Consider the following 19254-nt stretch of genomic DNA (forward strand, 5'->3'; position numbering starts at 1 on the left):
GCTCTCATTGGCTGGAAGGGTGTCCGGGGGAGGGGCGTTGGCCCTGCCCCGCCGCGCTCGGCCCTGCCCCCGCTCAGGGTAGGCTGCGGCGCCGGGGAAGGAGACGCTGCCCTTCCGCGGCCATGGCGCGCGGCGGGGGGAGAGGGCGCCGAACGGGGCCGCGCGCCCCCCCCGCCACGGTGAGTGGTGCCGCCTGCCTCGCTCGCGGGGGTCGGGCCGCGCGGGCTGAGCCATCGCGGCGGGGGGGGGGCGGGCGCGCGCAGGGACTCCCGTCTGGAACCGGGCCTGGGGTGGGACCCCCGGGTGGAACCGGCGGGGGTTGTCGGAGATGGGGAGCCCCGGGTGGAACCGGGCCGTGGGGAAGATGGGCCCCCCCGGGTGGAACTTGGCGGGAGTGTCGGAGACGGGGACCCCTGGGTGGAACCGGGCCGGGGGGTGCGGGGTCGCACCGGGGTGCAGAGGGTACAGAACCGCCCCGGGATGCAGGGGTGCCGGTGGTGGCCCGGGGTGCAGGGGCCCGGGGGATGCCCCAGGGATGCGAGAGGCCTGAGGGACCCCAGGGCGCGGGGGCATGGGGGTGCCTGGGAGTGCAGGGGGCGTGGGGACGCTCCAGGGGTGCAGAGGGCCCGGGAGCCCCGTTTGCAGGGCCCTATCTTGATGCAGCATCGGTACGGGGAGTCCCGGGAGGAGCTCCCTGCCCGGGGCCTGCCTGGCCGGTGGGTTCAACACCCCCGCACCCCGGGAGCCTGCAGTGCCTCCCCGGGGGAGCCCGCGGCGGGCTGGGCTGTGGCGAGATGCCCCGGACCGAGGGGTTTCCCTGGTACCTTGCTGCGTGTACCCCTCAGCCAGGCACAGCACCCCCCAGGGCTGTTTTCTGTGCCCAAAATTCCTTGCACTTTGCTCTTCTCATCTCTGCCCTGGCTGAAACGTTGTGTTTAACCTTGTGGGGAGAGCCCCGTCGCCTATGTTTGGTCGCTGCAGGCTCCTGCCACCTTGAGACCATTTCCAAATGTGGCACCCGGATGGGGTCACACCGACGCCAGGCAGGAATTGGGGGGTTCTCATGCAGCTGCAACACTTGGGGAGGGTTTAGCTTGTCCATGTGGAGAGATGCCAGAGCCCAGCGTGGCCAGAACGTGGCCACACGCAGGGTAAGAGCAGCATCTCCTTGCTGCAGCGGGGGTGGCTTGCTGCGAAGGCTGGCCTGGCAAAGAGTTTATAACTGTGGTGTTTAAAAGACGATTTCCCCTGGTTTCAATACATACTTCTGTAGCATTGTCTGTGAAGTGAAGCATGTCCCTCCTGCCCAGCTCCCAGCACAGCCAGTAAAGCTCTGTAAATTCAAGAAGCTTTGAAACCTCCTGGGCAAACACCTTTGGTTGGTGGCTCCTTAGCAGGTCTTTGACACTCAGAAAACTGATCAAGAACAGAGTCTTGCCAAGAAAGTGTAGGTGTGGTTATTTGCAATATTTTTTTTTTTACTATGAGGACTGCAAACAAAATCCCTCCAGCCAATGTTGCGCAGCCAATTCTGGTGCATGTAGAAATCTCCGGCAGCTATCGAGTCCAAGGTTGCTGCTGCTGTTGAGCAGTTTGGGAATCTGACCCTGTGGTTTGTAGGACAAGCAAAAAAAATTGCTGCCGTTGGTGAGAAGATGCTTTAGATCTCCTGCGTGGCTCTAGAGGCATTGCTGCTCCAAGTGACCCGCTGTGTGGTTTGTGAAGTGTAGTACAAGGAGGAGCAGGTCATGTGTTCCCTTCACTCACCTCATTTTTCTCCTCTCCTGCAGGAGGAGGATTGCTGGATGAAGGCCGACCCTCGAACTCTGAGCCAGATGTCAGAGAGAAGTTGGATTTCTGCCTGAGCAGCTCACGCAGCATCCGCAAGTGCCCTTCCCCTTTGTGGCTCCTGGAGGTGCCGAGGTCCTCGTGCAGACATGGCATTTAGACGGACGGAGGGAATGTCCATCATCCAGGCGTTGGCAATGACCGTGGCAGAGATCCCCGTGTTTGTTTACACGACATTTGGGCAGGTACAAGAAGCAGGAAAGGCCTTTCTGTTGGGTTCCTTGGGTTTTCTCTTTGGGGGTTGTCTGTAGAGAGAGAAGAGTTTGTGTTAGTTGTGAGGGAGAGAAGCACAACGGGATGATGCTGGGGCGCCTCGGCAGTTTGAGGGTGTGTAAGAAACGCATGGAGAGTTTGGGGTGGTGGGAGAGAGTTGCTCAGGGTGGGCTTGGAGAGAGGAGAGAAGGAGACCCACATCACTCCCTGGGAGAACACCTGGGTTCAACCTTTCTCTTCTTCAAAGGCACTAAAAAAAGACTTTTGTTTTAAAGATGATCAATATATTTCCCACTTGTAGTATTGCAACACCCAGGGCAATAAAGCTCAGCTACGTACCAGGGTTTCAGAGCTTAATTTGGGTATCTCGAATTATATCTGTTACAGGCTGTGTGCAAATTTTGCAGTGTGTTTTGGTAATGAGGACCGAGACCACATTCTCTAGGTTCTGTCAAAATGATGCTCTGCAATTTCTCTGCTGCTGAGTCTTAGTTGTGTAGTAGGGGCTCTGTTTTGTGGGTAGGAGAGGGAATGCCAAAGTGTCTTATGTTTAAAACTGCTTTAAAAAAAAAAAAGGGTGGTGGAATTGGTTTTTCATTGTTGCTCTTTCATCTTTTGTGTTTAAAGTCTGTCTTCTCTCAGCTGCGGCTCTCTCCAGGCCTGCGTAAGGTGCTGTTTGCTACAGCTCTCGGGACAGTTGCGTTGGCTCTTGCAGCTCATCAGCTGAAGCGTCGTCGTCGTCGAAAGAAGCAGATTGCTCCAGAGAAGTGCGGCTTTAAGCCTGGAGGGATCACAGTGCCCATCTTGCCAACCAGAAGGGTCTCCTCTGTGAAGAAAGGTCGGCCTTGCAAAAAGGGAAAATCTCCAAAAGCCTTTTGTGAGGGAGCAAAGAGAGTGTACAGGGAGCGATGGGAAGTTCCTGACAGCTGGGGGGAGAGGAAAGCAAAGCCATTTGTGCAGTGCATTGATGCAGAATGAAATTAGAAGCCTGAAGCACAGTGCCACGAACACAGGGTTGGCGGAGGAAAGGGAGAGACCCTGAGCTCAAACCCTTGTGAGAAAAAAAAGTGGCACTGAGGTTTTCACCAAGGTTTGCAGGTCCCATCCCCCTTCCTACGGAAAGACTGTGGACCCGTTACGCCATGCTTCCCCTGATAATAATGATCCGGGGCACGCGGTGACCTCGTTGCGTATTGATCTTGGTGATGACAATATGACGCCTGACCCAGGGGTCCCGCACACAGCTGCATCGGCGAGGTTGGGTGACAGAGAGGAGGGTGGCCTGGGTCAGGTTGGTGAGTCGGGAGTGTCCGTCCGGCTGTGTGGTGGCTTCTGGGTGGTCCTTGGGCAGCTTCTTCACCTGCTTGTGTTGATTTTTTGGGTAAGAGTGACCCAGGTCCTCAGCAAAGCACTTTAGGGATTAGGCATTTGTTTTATGCAACATATGAAATCTTGATGTGTTTTTAATAATAACTAAGGGAACCACGTCCATGCTCTGCCTGACCTAAGGGAAGCTGGAGGAGTTTCTCCTTCATGCTTTCCACTTGTTCTTGCCTCTTGCCATCCTTAAGCAGTGAATAAATATTCATTCCTTAGCCTCAGATCCCCGCTGATACCTGCTTTCTTAGCATCTCAGAGCAAAATAGAGCATACAGGAGATCCATGACTCACTTCTATGTATTGGATGCTGCTTTGCCCATCTGCAGTCACACTTGACAGGGCGATATTCCCCTCCCTATTCACAGCTGCAGTGAATCGGGCCTAAAATCCTATTTTTTGTGTGACCTTCCCAACTGCAGGATACTCCAGTAAGAGAGTCCAGAGTCCTGGCAGCAAGAGCAATGACACGCTCAGTGGGATTTCCTCCATCGAGCCCAGCAAACATTCCAGTTCTTCCCACAGCCTCGCCTCGGTAAGGACCTTTTCAGCAGGGCTGGGAGATGCGAGTGCACCTACCTGTAACAAGATCATAAAGTCCTTGGGCTTGCACTGGCTGATGGATAATGCCAAAGCTTTTGGAGCAGAACAGGTTATGGTGTAATTGGAGGGTGGGTTCTGCTATTAACCTCACAGTGACTGTCTGGAGTTGTCTGCATGAAATCAGAGGAGCATTTTCCCATGGGCAAGAGCCCCATATACTCCAGGGTACATCCCACTTCTTTGGCCAACGAGGAGCTGCAGGAGGGTCTTGTTTGTGGGACATGGCTGGGATTCCTCAAGGAGCGAGGCTGGGTTGTCTCTGGGTCTTGTAGCAATGGGGAGCTTGTTTGCTTCTCTCCATGATGGGGGTTTGGGTGGCCCAGCAGCCCCTGTGCCAGTACAGCGCTCCTGTGCTGGGGCTTTTCACAGGTTTAGTTGTTAAAACCAAGTTAACTACCAAAATCGGATAGCTCTGATTGGGAAACAATGCAGGCTGAGAATACAGGCTAGTTGTTATACCTCCTCCAAAGTTAAAAGCAGCCTATAAATACAGGTAATTCAGGCTTAACCAGGCAGCAGAAGCCATCACTGCTTTCATCCACCTCTTGTCAGACCAAACACAGAAGGATATTGAGGAGCATTTATGGCTTCAAGACCTGTTTCACATCCCCGTTGCTCAAAGCCTCGCATGCTGCTGTTGCAGCAGTGGGTGGCACAAGCAAACCTCTGCGGCTTTGTGTGCTGTGCCTTACTGCAAAACACCTCCTCAGTGTCACCTGCCAGAGCACCCGGCCTCGGTGACTAGTTCGCAATGCTGGGGCAGGAAGGGGAAAAATCTCCCCTTGGAAGGGAGCTGCTGGCCAGCAGCACCCTACAGTATGTGCAGGCTTTGCTGTGTTTTACCTTGTCCTGTACGGTTGAAGCACCAGGAAGTTGCCAAAAATCTGTGCTGACCAAGGTGTTGTCTCCAGCAGGCGGCAGTGCCGGCACGGCACTGGGTGTGCAGCCCTGCACCAGTATTCCCCTGGGGTAACTGGGATATGATGGGACACAGCAGTGTGGACCAAGCTGTGTCCAGCTCTGGCCTCCTCTCCTCCCCTGCAGGGACTCTCATGACCATTTAGCTCCCCTGTGGCTTCTCCCTTCCCACAGATGCTGTCTGGGTTTTATAATGATGAAGTCTGCTTCTCTAGATATTTTTTTTTTTAATCTAAATTCCTTTTTCTGCTGCTGGTGCATGGGAGGGGATATCCACACGGGGAGGGATCTGTTCCCGTGCCCCTTTTATTGTGTGGGAGCTGATCATCCATGACACTGTACTCACTGCTTTTGTGTTACTTTATGGGAAAACAGCTCATCCATCACACAGCTGCAGTTTCTGCCTGCTCTCTCATCTGCTTCCTGGGGCTCTTCTTTGCCATCTAGTAAATAAGTCAGCAGCAGTGAACTGATGATTTGCAGTTCTGGATCTCAAGGTGATTTATTAACACTCCACAGAGATTAATCAATGGAGGCAAGCCAAGAACTCATCTGTCAGACGATTATTGTAGCTTTTTTTCTACCATCAGGCTCACATTTGGACATCTTTCTCTAAGCCATTTGAAAACGCTGGTCACTGATAGTGTTTGAACCCAGCACTTCATTGGGTCAGACTTTAAAAGACATTTATGCACTAGTGTGAAATTGGAGAAAGCTGATAATTTGCCCCGTGGATCTCAGTGCTCAGCCCTCCCAGGAGAAAGTTTGGTTGCAAAGAGAAGAGGGGGGATCCCCCTGGCCAAAGTCCTCAGCTGTATTTTTGCTGGTAATCTGTTCCTTTGTTTGGACTGTGGTTGCTTTCCTCGACTTCCAGTGATTTTTGCACAGGCAGCTGGGGCTGACATGGACTTTCTGTCAAAATCATTGCACCTTTGTAGTCATTGTTTTGAAGCTTTCTTGGGCTGTCGCCTCTATCAGTGCTGTCCTGCTAGTGCGCACTGTTGTACAGCTCGCTGTTTCCTAATGAACCTGCACTGTTAATTGCTTGGGAAGGTATTTCCCACACAACTTTCCGTGCTTTCAAAGACACCACTGTGGTGCTGCTTGGAGATGGGGGGACTTCTCACCTCGCCACCCCTCTCAGCACCGTGCTGTTCTCAGCAGTTGACAGCGTAGTGTGAAGCCAAGTAGGAGGGGGCTGGTAATCCTGGGTACCTTCCCCTTCCCAGGCACGGGAGTACCCATACAAGGGCAAACATGGGGAAGGGAAATGGCTTATTGTTCAGATTTAACTGGTGGTGGTGTTTGTATGGTCTTAATGTTGCTACTCTTGGAGAGAATTCAAAAGGCATTTGCTGCTCTCTGCTGCTTTCCTACAGATGGTAGCAGTTAACTCTTCGAGTCCAATACCAGCATCAGCAGGGATGTGGGATGCCCAGGCAATGGGGGATGCTGGAGCCATTGGCGATTCCAGTGCAGAGAGCCTCTACGTTCAAGGTAAACAAGCACAAGGGTAACATCACCCCGAGGGGGTTGTTTATCACTGTGAGAGCAAAATGAGGGTGTAAATTAACATGGAACATTAGCAGCTCAATGTAGAGCTCTAATAGGAAGCTCTCTCCCATTCTTGACTTAAACTCGGTGACTTGTTAGTTATAAAAATCTCATCTTCTAAAGAAGCATTTCTCTGTTTTCTCAATGAATAATTTACTTCCAAAATACTGTTCTTTGAGCAACAGGCTCACCTTGTCTGGAGAACAGTATTTTGGAAGTAACATGGTTGATGTTTTAGCCAGTTTGGGGATGTTCTCCTTTACTTCTAATCCAAATTAAACCGTATTTAAAAGGGAAAGAAATAGCATGCATTTATTCTCTCTTATCAGCTGGGGAGAGGCTTCCCTCTGCGCTGGATTGGCTGAGTGAGCCAAGACTCGTGCTGTATCACTTTGTTCCTGAGTAGCGTGGGACTTCTCACAGCTTGTATTTGGTTGCATTGCCAGGCATGGAGCTGTTCGAGGAGGCCCTGCAGAAGTGGGAGCAGGCACTGACCATCAGGCAGAGGGACAGTGTGAGTACCAGCACCCCCGTGCCCTGGGACAGCAAGAAACAGCAAGAGAGCATGTCTGAGAACATCCCAGAGGTAGGTCCCCACCTTTTCCCTTGCGTTTGCCAGATGGGGAACATGCCGAAAGACCAGCCTGGGTGCTGGAAGCAGTAATTAGGAGGTTAAAAGAGGAGCAAATTAAGGGCAGAGCTGGGGCAGACTGTTTAAAAGAGCTGTCTATATCTGTGGCTTCCTTATGCAATGCGAGTGGGTGTTTTTAATTTCTTTCTCTTTTTAATAAGTCTCGCCCCCTCATTCCCCAGCTTTTCTACCCACATTCCAACATCATGTCAGTCACTGTCATGCAAGTCCTCCAGCAGCAGTGGCTGCGGGAGGAAAAGGCTGTAACAAGTACAGCACTGGAGAGGAAGAAATAGCTTTTTACCAGGCAGTGTTGTGTGTGTAACTTTTCAAAGCGTTTGAAAGTGGAGGTCTTGGTGGTCACTATCGCTTCCTAGGAAGCAGAGGCCAGCTGCCTGCATGTATTAATGAGCAAAGTGAAGTGATAACTTGGTAGGAGCTAAGGATGCCCCTGCTCACTGAGCAGGTGGGTCAGGGAGGTGTGTAACTCGTTCTGCCTAAAGCTACAGAAACAAGAATTTTAGGACAACGCCTTGTTGTCTTGGACTTGAGGACTATGCAGGGAAGACCTCTGATAAGAGGAGATCCAAACTATACAGGCTCTGTGACAATCATGCAGCTAAAGAGAGCAGCTGTAGCTCAGGACTGTGAAAGGAGCTAAACTCCCAACTCTCCAGGAGTTCTCACTGGCAAAAAGTGTTCCCAGCCTCTTATAAATAGGGCCTGGAGGAGTAAGTATGTGGGATATTTGTCTTTTGTGCTGGATAATATTTACCCAAGTCAAATCTGGGTTCTTTTCTTGTTGACTGTCCTTGAAGAGTCCTGTAGTATTTCTAAAACTGACTTAAAAATGCTGATTCGTTATCAAAATAGATTTCGTGCTTCTTGTTAATGCTTCTGTCTTCTGGGTGAGATACTCATGCAGACACAGGGGTATGAAGGCAAGATGCTGTGTAAGTCTGATTTTTCTCCCTTTCTTTTTTTCTATCCTGCTGTGCTGCTTACAGCAAACTTTGCTTATGCCCAGCACCTTAATCCAAGGACTCTTACTCTGTTATCCAGTTCTGGATACTCTGTTATATTCAACACAGGTTTTCTGATGTGATTCCCTCTTGAAATTAGGCTAAAGTCCCAAGTCAGGAGAATTAAGTGATCTGTAACTCATTAAAATACCTGTTTTTCTGGATGGCAGGTTAAAGTTCTTAAGTTCTTTCTTCCTTTTTTTAACAGGAAAACAAAAGTGTGAAGCTAAAAAGCCAGAGGGTTTTAATAGGCTGTGTAGAAGCTTCCCTCCCCTTGCGTTATTAGCTGCATTGTAGGATTAATGAGTCCTCTCTCTCTCTCTCTTTTTTTTTTTTTTTTTTAATCATTTAATCTGCAAACTCTAAATCCCATTTTACTGAAAATTTCCTTCCATATTTGTTCTGTCAATCTGTCTCTGCTCAGCTGGCTAACTAAGGGTGGCTTTTATGTATGTTCAAGGAGGAGTCTCAGAAAAGGGAGTTTGCTGAGAAGCTGGAGGCCCTCTTGCACCGAGCCTACCACCTCCAGGAAGAGTTTGGGTCTTCGCTTCCGTCGGACAGCATGCTGCTGGATCTGGGTATGGGAGCTGGGTTAGAAATGCATTAGAAGGCCAATTTATTCTCTGATTTTTATGTCTCTTCTGTAAGCTAGGCAATGAAGTGGTCACAAAGCGCTGTTTCGGGGGGAGGGAGAGCACAGTGGCTAAGAGGAGTGGTAGTCCATAAACTCCCAACACATGCAGCGTCTTCGTCTCTTCCAGAGAAGACTTTAATGCTTCCATTGGCGGATGGGTCATTGCGGCTTCGGACAGATGATGAAGACAGCTCAGTTTCCGAGGACTCCTTCTTCTCTGCAGCAGAGGTGACTTAAGTTTCAGCTGTGGGTAGCAGTCCAGCTGCTTGGGGGGGAGCCACAAAGGCAGTGGAACCAAACACATCTTGGTAGAGGAAGATGATCCAACATGGAGCAACAGCCCCAAGCTGGGTGGTTCATGATGGATGTTAGGAAAAGTTGCTTCATTAGGGGTATGGTGCAGCCCTTTCCAACCAGCATTTCCATGTCATCTTCCTATCTACTCTAGAAAACATGCCATAACAGGTAGAAAAGTACTGTAAATCTAATGTAATGTGGCTTGGTTGTGTAAATTTTAGGGAATATTGAGCTGTGTCAGAGCTGAGACAGCTTTGAAACTGGTGGGAAAAGAAATATCTTTGCGTGAAATAATTGGAGCTGATAAAAGTTCGCTAGCTGAAGAAGGCACATCTTGCTTGTGTGCAGTCTCTGAGTATTTGCAAATATTTAACGAGATCATTTTGTTCTTCCTGTGCCTCTTGCCACCTCTGCAGCTCTTTGACGCCCTCCACTTTGAGGAAATACCATTCCACCTCTCTAAGCCAGTAGCGGCCTATGAAGAAGCTCTGCAGCTGGTGAAAGAAGGGAAAGTTGCGTGCCGGACGCTGAGGTGAAGTCACAGCTGGAGTTTTGGGTCCTTGTGTCGAGGTTCCTTTGAACAGTGTGAACACATTATTTGCCTTTGAGCAGCCCTATAATGAGAATAACCCTTTGGGGTCCGAAATTCTTAGCATCCTTCCTGCTGGTTCAGACTTCCCAGGGAACTAGCCCCAGATTTCAGGACATACATTAAGAAAGGTTAATTGTCCCAGGAAATTAGTAATGAGAAATGTGCCTGTTCTGTGTGTCTGGCTGGCATAGTCCTGTGCTGTGACAGCCTTTGCAGAGGTGCTCTGGTCCCCTAGGGTGCTGTGCAAAGGGAATGCAGTTGTTGCTTTCTCCTAGGCACAGACTGGAAATTATTTTTTTGGGGGGAACATAGTTAGGAACGCAGACATCAAGAGAGCTGAAATTTATGCAATCCTTCCCCTTTCCCTCTAGGACAGAGCTCCTTGGCTGCTACAGTGACCAGGATTTCCTTGCAAAGCTGCATTGCGTCAGGCAGGCCTTCCAGGTGAGAACGGCTCGAGGCTCCCAGGTTCCTGCGGTGCGTTGCTGCCAGCAGCACATTCTCCTCTGCCTGCACAGGGGTGAAGTCTTTGCCCCTCTAGAGCAAGTAAAAGCAGAAGCAGTAGCATCCCAAGTTCCCCTTGCTTAACTCTGTAATCCCGTCCTGATGGATTTGATGTGGAGAGGGAGAGGATCCCCTGGTCCCCGTGCCCCACTTGAGCGGTGGTTACACAGCCAGTGACACTGGTTTAGTTCTGGGAAGTTAAAGTTTGTGAATTTCCGAGGTGCCTAGAAGCTGCTACTCCCATTTAAGAGCTTTTCACAGGGCTGGAGTCAAACCTCTGAGGTAGGGGAGTAAGGTTTCCTTCTCCTTACCGCAGTCCTCTTCCTGGCAAGGTACGTCTACAGCCTGAGCAGCAGCTTTTGTGCCCTGGCCCCACTGCAGCTCCTGTGCCTCTGTTCTTGCCAATTTCAGTCTTTCAGCCTAATTTTAAACTTGCTTCCTGGAGAGAGCAGTTTTCTTTTCTAGTCTCCAGCTTATTAAAGGTTAATGATACTGGCGTATGCAGTATTGCACTGCTTTGTGTCCTGTCCTTTTTTCTCCCAACTCAGAATTTGTGTGGGTGTAGGTGCTCACAGGAGATTTCTTGTGTTCCCTTGCAGGAGCTGCTGGAGGATGAAAGCAATCAACTGTTTTTTGGGGAGGTTGGGAAGCAAATGGTGATAGGACTGATGACAAAAGCTGAAAAGGTAGGAAGTTTGTATAAGAACTGAGCTGTGACTTGAGCACAGGGACACTTGTTCCTCCATTCCAACCCAGAGTTTGTCCAGTGTGTTGGAAGACGAAAACTTCATCATGGTGACTATTGTGAGCAATAAAGCACAGGCATTTTTAATCTAGTTTAAACAAAGTATCTTGAAAGATCCTCTCTGTGCATCTCCTGTCCACAGTTTGATGCTCTGCCTCACTGGAATGAACTGAGGGTACAGGCTGTGCATCAGCGATGGCATCGTCCCAAGGAATACAGGAAAGGGAAAACATCATCAAACCTTTGCATCAACGATGTAACAGTTTTCAGATCACTGGTTTAGTCACTGGTCATCCCCTGAACAGGGAGATGGTTGCTTGCACAGCATTAGTCCTTTAGTTGGCTCACTTTGCATACAGATGTCTCTAGCTACTTCCCTGAAGAAAGCGGAGCAACGTAGGTGCTTTGAGTCACAGCTGAGCCTGGGGCCATCCGTGCCTCCTAGAAATAAATTCTCTCTTTCTGCACAAAGAGTGTTTTGGCTAAAAACTTCAGCCAGCCACATGCATCGATGGTGATGTTAGCTCAAAATTGAGTAGTCAAACTTTGGTGAAATGTGCCCACGGCTGTTGTACCTTCTGAAGTGTTTTGTTTCTCTACTCTCCTAGAATCCCAAAGCTTTTCTGGAAAGCTATGAGGAGATGCTGCGTTATGCACTGAAACAGGAGACCTGGCCAACCACTCAGCAGGAGCTGGAGGGAAGAGGGGTTGGTAAAGACATTCTCTCTACAAAGTCACAGAGTAGTTGGAAGATAATGGATATGTAGGAACTGCCCAGGAGTAAAAGAACTGCTGATGAAATATTATTTTGCAATTGTACATTATGTTCTTCAGCTCATTACATTTTATTGCTTCAAACCAAAAGAGTAAAGTCCATCTCTTTTTTTTTTTTATTTTTATTTTTTAACCTGTTTCCTTTACAGACTGTTCTCTCTCTGACAGGTGGTGTGCATGAGTTTCTTTGATATCGTGCTGGACTTCATCCTCATGGATGCTTTTGAGGATCTGGAGAACCCGCCCTCCTCCGTGCTGGCTGTGCTGCGCAACCGATGGCTCTCCGACAGCTTCAAGGAGACGGTGCGTTAAGCAGGCAGTCCTTGCACTGAGCATGAGATCTCAGTGCCAAGGCTAGGGAAGAGTATAGCCTCATCTGTCCTGGCTGAATTTTCTCTTTAGAAATACCATGCTTTCCTGAAGTTCTAAACAACAGTCTTCTGGTACATGTAAATTGTTTACAGGAAAGCTTTCCTTAGTTTGAAAGCATCTGGTTGGCTCCAATAGACTTATTTCCCTAGCGGCCTTTATCAGTGATGCCATGGAGATGTTAAAAGATGACAATGCATATTTTCATGAATGAGAGGAAGAGGATCAAAATGTAGGGAAAAACACGTGGGTTTTTTGCACCTGGCCATTCATTCTGGTGGTACCTCAGCAGATACTGTTGCTCAAATTGCAGCGCTTTCCTCTAGTCCTGGCCCCCAGCTGCATATTTAAGACTGATTAGTTTCATAGATTGAGAAGATGATGGTTGGGAGGCACCTTTTAACAGCTCTCTGCTTACAGCCTGCGTTCTAGGGTGTTCGGCAGCTATTAGCGATCTTCAAAAACACTTTGGCTTTTCTGGAATGGATCTGGAGCAGCCAAATCTGCCAAATCGGCCAAATCTGTTCGATTTTTGTCACTAATTTTAGAGTTGTTGGCACAAAAAGGGCCACTGCTTTGATATTTTGATGGCTATATATTCGTAAACTGTTTTTTTTTTTATTAAAAGTAATCCCAGGTACTAATGGGCTCTCTCTGTTAATCATAGGCCCTGGCAACTGCCTGCTGGTCAGTTCTGAAAGCAAAAAGGAGGCTTCTGATGGTAAGCAAAATTAATTAAAAGGGAAGGAATCTAATGTGTTTGAAGCTGAAAAGTTAACACCTAGATCTTGACAAAATACGAAATCTAAGTGGTTTAAGACTGAACTGAATCACATTCCTTGTAATGCTTTAGAGCGCTGGGGTCCTGCCGTCATTGCTCCCGTGCCATGCCAGTGTTTTACTGAATGAATCTGAGTTTATTCTCCCTTTTTCTAAATGTGAGGATTCAAAAGCTGACATTGCCTGTTTGGTATTCCCTCTCGTTGCTCACAATACCGTAGGAATGGTCACAGACACCAAGCAACAAGGGGCTGCTCCTGAATTGTAGCTTTGCTGCTGGGAGTGCACTGAATGGCTCAGGCGCTTCTCAGCTTCCCAGCGCTGACTGCTGACCAGCTGTTACTTGATGTATTTCCCTTAAATCTGTGGCTTTCTAAAGTGTCACTGCCGATGAGTTCATGGACCTGGGGAACAGGAAGCCGCAACTTCACAACCCCAGTTCTGCCACAGGGTCTGTGGCCTCTGGCAGGTTTTCAGCTCCTATCCCACAACCAGCCGGTACGACTGGGTTTGCCTCGTGAGATGGCTCAAAGAGAAGTGAGGGCGTTGGAAGCTGGATTGGTGCTGTCATGCACTAGCTCTGTCTTGGGTATTTGCATGCCCTTTCCTGGCTTGGTCCGGAGATTATAAATAGGGTCTATAAAGACTGCTGGATGGTTGCCTTCCATTTTCTTCTATTTATTTTCCTCCTCAAATAGTCCTTTAGAAACACAAAGATAGAAAGCTATAGTCATTCTTCAAGGGATCTGAAATATCAGTGTAATTCTGCAGGAAGAGATGGTCTTAAGTAGCTCTTAACTTCAGTTACTGAAGCACGGTGCTTTCTGGTAGCTGATAGGAATAAGCTGCTAATTCTGTCTGAGAGCTAAGACACCAACCAGTTCTTCCCTTCCCTGTGGCAGGTACCAGATGGCTTTATCTCTCATTTCTACTCCGTATCGGAGCATGTCAGTCCTGTTCTAGCCTTTGGTTTTCTGGGGCCCAAGCAGCATCTATCTGAAGTCTGCAGTTTCTTCAAGGTAAGGTGGCTTTTCTGTACCTGATCTGTGTGGGACTCCTGCTGTCTTCTGGCTTAAAGCTGCAGATGTGTGCTTTTGATGGCTGACATGGCATTAAGAAACTTGGCTGTAATCAAAAGCCTTCTAAAAATCACTGGGTTTTGAGATGCAGATTGCTGAATTCAGAATGATAAGAATTCCCAGCACAAATTACCATAGCTGATAGGAAATGTGTGTGATGAGATCAATTTATATCATGAATGTTGGAAAAGATTATGGGTGCATATGCTGAAAGAATACGTTGTCTAAGAGTACATGGGGATCTTACAAGTTATTTGACCTTAAAGCCTAAATCCTCTTGTTCTTGTAGATAATATCATGAGAAGCTTTGTTGCATTCATTAAATATTTGCATGGGTATTGCCACGGACGTCAGCATGGCTTTCCTAACTTCAGGGGTTCTGCTGTCTTGTTTCAGAGGCATGAGGGGATCTAAACACAAAAGTAACATCCAGCCTAAAGCAGATCTTTGCTTGGATGGCAGACATGCAAAATGCCTTACAGGGTTTTCTGCTTGCTGCAGTCCAGGCAGCTGGTATTGGCAGGTGGGAGGAGGTCTCCTTACTGTAAACCTTCCTTTTGTCTTTGTAGCACCAGATAGTACAATATCTGAAGGACATGTTTGATTTGGACAACGTGAGATACACAACGGTGCAGTCGCTGGCAGAAGATATTCTGCAGCTGTCGCGGCGGCGCAGTGAGATCCTCTTGGGATATCTGGGCACTGAGACTTCCCCGGAGATGAACGGCACGCTTCCTGGTGAAAACGAGCCACTGAAGGAGCTCATCTGATGTCAATCAGGGGAGGAAAACAGTTTTGTACAAGGACCTTTTTCCTCCCAGAGATGGATAAAACTACCTGCAATGCTCAGTGGTGGCAGCAAGACTTATTTCAACACACAGCAACCTGGTGGGACCTTCTGCTTTTTGTAGCCAGTAGTGTTTGCTGGGATGGATCCAGGACCACTTGCCAGCTTATGGTTTGAATTTCTTCTTTGTTCCACCTTCCTGTTCTTTTTATTATTATTACTTTTAATGTGTCATATAAACCACAAACTGCCTGGGCCCAGATTTTTGCCCGATTCCTTTGAATAGGGCAAGATATGTACCCGTTTCACCTGTGTGTTTTCTGGGAGATGATCCCTGATGTTTACGGTTGTGTGTGGGAGCAGGAACATCATTGGTAAATTCTCCACTTAGCCCATAGCTTCTCAAGGAGGCTTTGTTTGCTTTGGGTTTTTTATTATCGTTCTTTCTCTGCTGTGTTTCTACAGACATTACTGCTGATTTTACCTTATGTGTTTTAACACATGCAATGTGACTAGCAAAGATTTCTTTCCCAGGGAGGAAGAAATACTTCTGTAAAGCACTGAAGTAAAATGCAGACTTTTGTAACCAGTCTGAAGCTCTAAAGAAGTTGGTCTGTTCCCTCTGTGTTGCTGCTCTTTGCAGGCCAGATGATGGGCTCTGTGCCATGGTCGTCCTCGCTTAGGAGATTGCTGAGGTCTACGTTTGCCCCTAAGGCAAGCTAGCGTGAGGAGGGGGTGGACTTGCATCCTGCCTCTGCATGCACAAAGTCTTTAACATCCATCAAAGTGCCTTGCTGTATTTCAGAATGAGCCAGCAGCAGTTTTCGCTGGGCAGGAGGTGTGGGGTGTACGAAAGCAGAGGGAACCGGTGTAGCGTGGTGCCTGTTCCTATTGTGCACAAGGCAGTATGAGGTGCAGATGTTGGATGTGGTGTACGAAAGGGGTTATGTGTGCTGGATAGCTGAGATCAAGCTGCTAGAGAGGAAACAAGTCTTTCGCCGATCCTAAGAAACACAGCATAGTTTTGGGTATAGATCAAACGCATGGGTATGTATGTTTTTTGTAGTGCTGGGATGGGCTCTTCTCAAATGATGTGATCCTGACTGCGCAGCCGGCACCTGAAATCTGGCTGCTCTGGGACACGTGCTGAGTTGGATACCAGTGTAAGCAGTGGAGTGTGCCGGACTTGAGGCGGTCCTGGCTTTTGTGTGAGGTTTGCAGTGATTTGCCAAGTCCTCTGTGAGTGCAATGCCACGGATGAAGGCTGAGGGTCCAGCCTGTCCTTTCTTCTGTTTCAGTCCACATATGGCTCCAAGTCCCAGCTTCAGAATGTGCAGGTCTGCAGGGAGAAGAAAATGGGAACTTTCACAAAAACACAGGCTTCACTGTTTTTTCTCCAGACTGATTGGTTATCCCTTGTGTCTGTTCCAGGTAAAAGGCATAAGTCTTATCTAGCCATATTTTTGCAAGGGAAAAATAAAAGTAAGAATCTGGAGTTTTCATAGGGGTGGAAAGTCAGTGCACAGGCTTGGAGAATACAAATGTCTTCTTTCTTCCTCATCAGATATCTAATGTGGATTCTGCTGGTAAAAGCAGGAAGGAAGTAAGCAGGGAAAAAGTAAACAAGAGGATGTAAAAGGAGTAGATAAATGCTCCTGAGGTGCTTGCAAGAGGGTAAGTGTAGAGCACGTAACATCTGTTGCTCTGTAAGCACATCAGACTGATGTGGCTTATCCTGAAGAACAGATTAATGCAATAAACAAGGCAGTGCAGAGGCAGAAGCGAGGAGCAGCTGACCTGAGTGAGGCTGCATGAAATAAACTGTTATGAGAAGGATTTGAGAGAGAGCAGTTGAAACTAGGAAAGGTCTCTGAGGTGCCTTGCTCCTGGCAGGATGCAGTGAGAGAAGAAACAGAGGATGCTGTATTAGCATGACACACCTGCTATACGTAAACTGTGATTTAAAAGTACGTTACATTCTGAAAGCAAGTTACTTTGCCAAAAAAAATGTTTATAGTGCTTTGTGCTCTTGTATGGCTGGTTTAGAAGAAAGAGTAACTTCAGTAGCTTTGTATAGTGGTTAAAATGATGCTAAAATGTGAAGATTAATGTAATAAGATGGACTGTAATTCTAAACAATCAATGCTGTTAATTTCAGATTTTTAGAGTTGTTTTATGTGTATTTATTTAGTACTTTGAGTGTCTTTTGGCCTCAGTGCTTGGGGCAGCCTGCCTACTTTGTGTACAGACAAGAACACTGGCTGCTGACTTTGGTCTTTTCGCATCCTTGCGGGAGAGGATACTGAAACGGGATCCCCATGAAGCAAACACTAACTTGCACTGTGGCTTTTTAAGCTAAGAACTTGTAAATTCCTAGTCAATCAAATGGAAGAAAGATAGTTTTATTACAGCTTTATGCTTTTCCTTAGCCCTTATTGCAAATAGGGTATGCTGCCCTCCCAGTGAAGGTAAAGAGGGATCTTCCTCAAGAACAGCCGTAGCTTCTTAAAGGTTGAGTTCTCCCCCTCTGCCCAGCGACACTAACTTGCTCCTGCACAAGCCAAGGATGTCTGCTGAGAAAAACTGATTTTCTATTTACTGGGGACGTTGTTAAACTTCTCTTTGCCCCGCTCCTCCCTGCTATTTCATTGCTGCACTTTCTCCCTCCCCAATCCCAGTGTAGCTTGAGAGGAAAGGCAGAAGAAAGGTGTTTGCAGCCTCTGAAGGGTACTGTTCGGATCAGCGGGCTCAGAGGAGCTGGTCCTGTGGAAGAAGCTCTCCCTGACCCACAGGGTGGTGGTCAGTGACCTGCTGCGTTCAGCTCCTTTAGCTGCAGCCACGAGCAGGGTCTCAGGCTGATCTCATCCAGGCATCTGTTTTTTAGGGTAGAGTAAAAGGGTTATGATGGAAACCACTCCTGCCCTCTGGCTTCATAAGAGATCACTAGAAAATCCTTCTTTCCCCAGCGTATTGTGTTTAGTAAAGGAAATTCTTCAGTATTAGTAGCAGTTGAGATACGTATTTGGGTAGAATCTCTAGAGATAAGATATTTGCCTTTTTTATAATGAACCCTTATTCTCAAGGGGTTAAATCATTCTGGGCTGACACTTGCAAGATTTTAACACTGATGGGGATTTAAAGTGGCTTAGCAGCTATGAAGTAAAATCCTTCAATAGTTTCTGATGCTTAAACAGAATTTCAAATATGCATGACTTTCCGTTTTTATGTGGAGGTTGTAACAAGCTTCACCAGTGGCTGAAGTACATATTCAGTACTTTAGTTTGTATGTAGAGACTACACCAAATGACTCTAGGACAGTCTTTATGATCTTTAAAGCACAAATACATTAATAAAAAAAAAAAAAGAGGAAAAATCTGCCTTGTTGTATCTACGGGATCGGTGTGGCTTTGAAGAGCATGATTTGTGCTGTCTCGTACAAGGAGGTAGGAAAGATAAGGATTTTACTTGCCCCTCTTCAGTAGAACATTCCTCTGCCATATCTGAAACTAATGAATGTAAACTTGTGCCTATTTTTTTTCTTGATTTCCTAAAGGTGTAAAAATCTGTTCTTGTTTTGCTTCTTTCTTTGCAGATAATTTTTTTTTTTTAAATACTTTTAATCTTAGGATGTGGGCATTACAAGTCAAATAAAACTTTCCTTCATGATTGTGTTTTTTGTTTCTAAATTTCCTGGCGAAACTTGCTAGAAACTCAAGTCTTTGGTTTCTGATTTAGGTGACAGTTGTGGTGACACCTCTGGTGCGAAAGTGATGGTGTAGTACAAGGCTCGCTCTTCCTAGAGTCAAAATGGTAAACTTACAGCAAGTGAACTTCAGGGGGTTGTTTGCGTGGGGAGTCTTCCTGGTTCCGCTGAAGACAAGTCTGCAGATTAAACAGGCTATAAAATAAACAAGACAACTCATTGTGCTTTGAGCAGTGGTTGAAAACTGTGGGGTTTCATTTTTCAGATTTTTCTTTTCCCGTGGTGGTTTGATTGTGTTTGGGTGTGGTGTGGGTAGGCTTAGCAGGCTGTGATAAAGTGGTAGCAGAAATCCCAGTGAGGAGCAGAATCTCTTAAACGTTGTCCAAGTTCTTGTAGCAAACTTATCAGCCTCCCAAACTATGTGAGAGAAACCCAGAGTAAAGGCTGTGGGTTGATATCAGAGATGCCCATCTGCTGCGCAATGCGGGAAACTCATCTTCTCATTCTTCTGAAGCAATTACAGTATGTTTAAATACTTTCATTTTCAAATGATACAGAAACCAGATTGAATCAGATAGGCTGTTTGCTTCCACAGTGATTAAGATTTCATCCATATGCTTAAGAATAAAAAAAAAAAATAAGCCTCGGTTAGCATTAATGCAAGCCTGTCGCGAACTGTGATGTATGCAAATAAAATGTTCATGAATAGGAAAATTTTTGTCTCGTGCCACACCCTGAAGGCTAGTTGAAAGAGTTAAAAGGAGTTTATCTTAGTTTCCATGGTGTCAGACTGTATACTCATTACATCTCCAGAGCAGCTTTGT

The 19254-nt window shown here is 47.4% G+C and overlaps 1 protein-coding gene across 2 annotated transcripts; it reads left to right on the plus strand.

Moving 5' to 3' along the window:
- The first annotated feature begins 56 nt into the window (after positions 1–56).
- On the plus strand, positions 57–18398 carry MIGA2 (mitoguardin 2). 2 transcript variants are annotated; one of them, XM_074608580.1, is made up of 16 exons: positions 57–179; positions 1791–2033; positions 2689–2899; positions 3861–3973; positions 6339–6456; positions 6960–7099; positions 8627–8744; positions 8928–9028; positions 9514–9629; positions 10061–10133; positions 10793–10879; positions 11547–11645; positions 11881–12015; positions 12749–12802; positions 13764–13880; positions 14510–18398. In XM_074608580.1, the coding sequence occupies exons 2-16, from the start codon at positions 1938–1940 to the stop codon at positions 14708–14710; spliced, it is 1779 nt and encodes a 592-aa protein (XP_074464681.1). In that variant the 5' UTR covers positions 57–179; positions 1791–1937; the 3' UTR covers positions 14711–18398. The 2 variants fall into 2 exon arrangements, with proteins under 2 accessions (XP_074464681.1, XP_074464682.1); XM_074608581.1 differs by having other exon boundaries at positions 2704–2899.
- The last annotated feature ends 856 nt before the right edge of the window (positions 18399–19254 follow it).

Source organism: Larus michahellis, chromosome 15 (genome assembly GCF_964199755.1).
Source record: "Larus michahellis chromosome 15, bLarMic1.1, whole genome shotgun sequence".
Classification (NCBI taxonomy): domain Eukaryota; kingdom Metazoa; phylum Chordata; class Aves; order Charadriiformes; family Laridae; genus Larus; species Larus michahellis.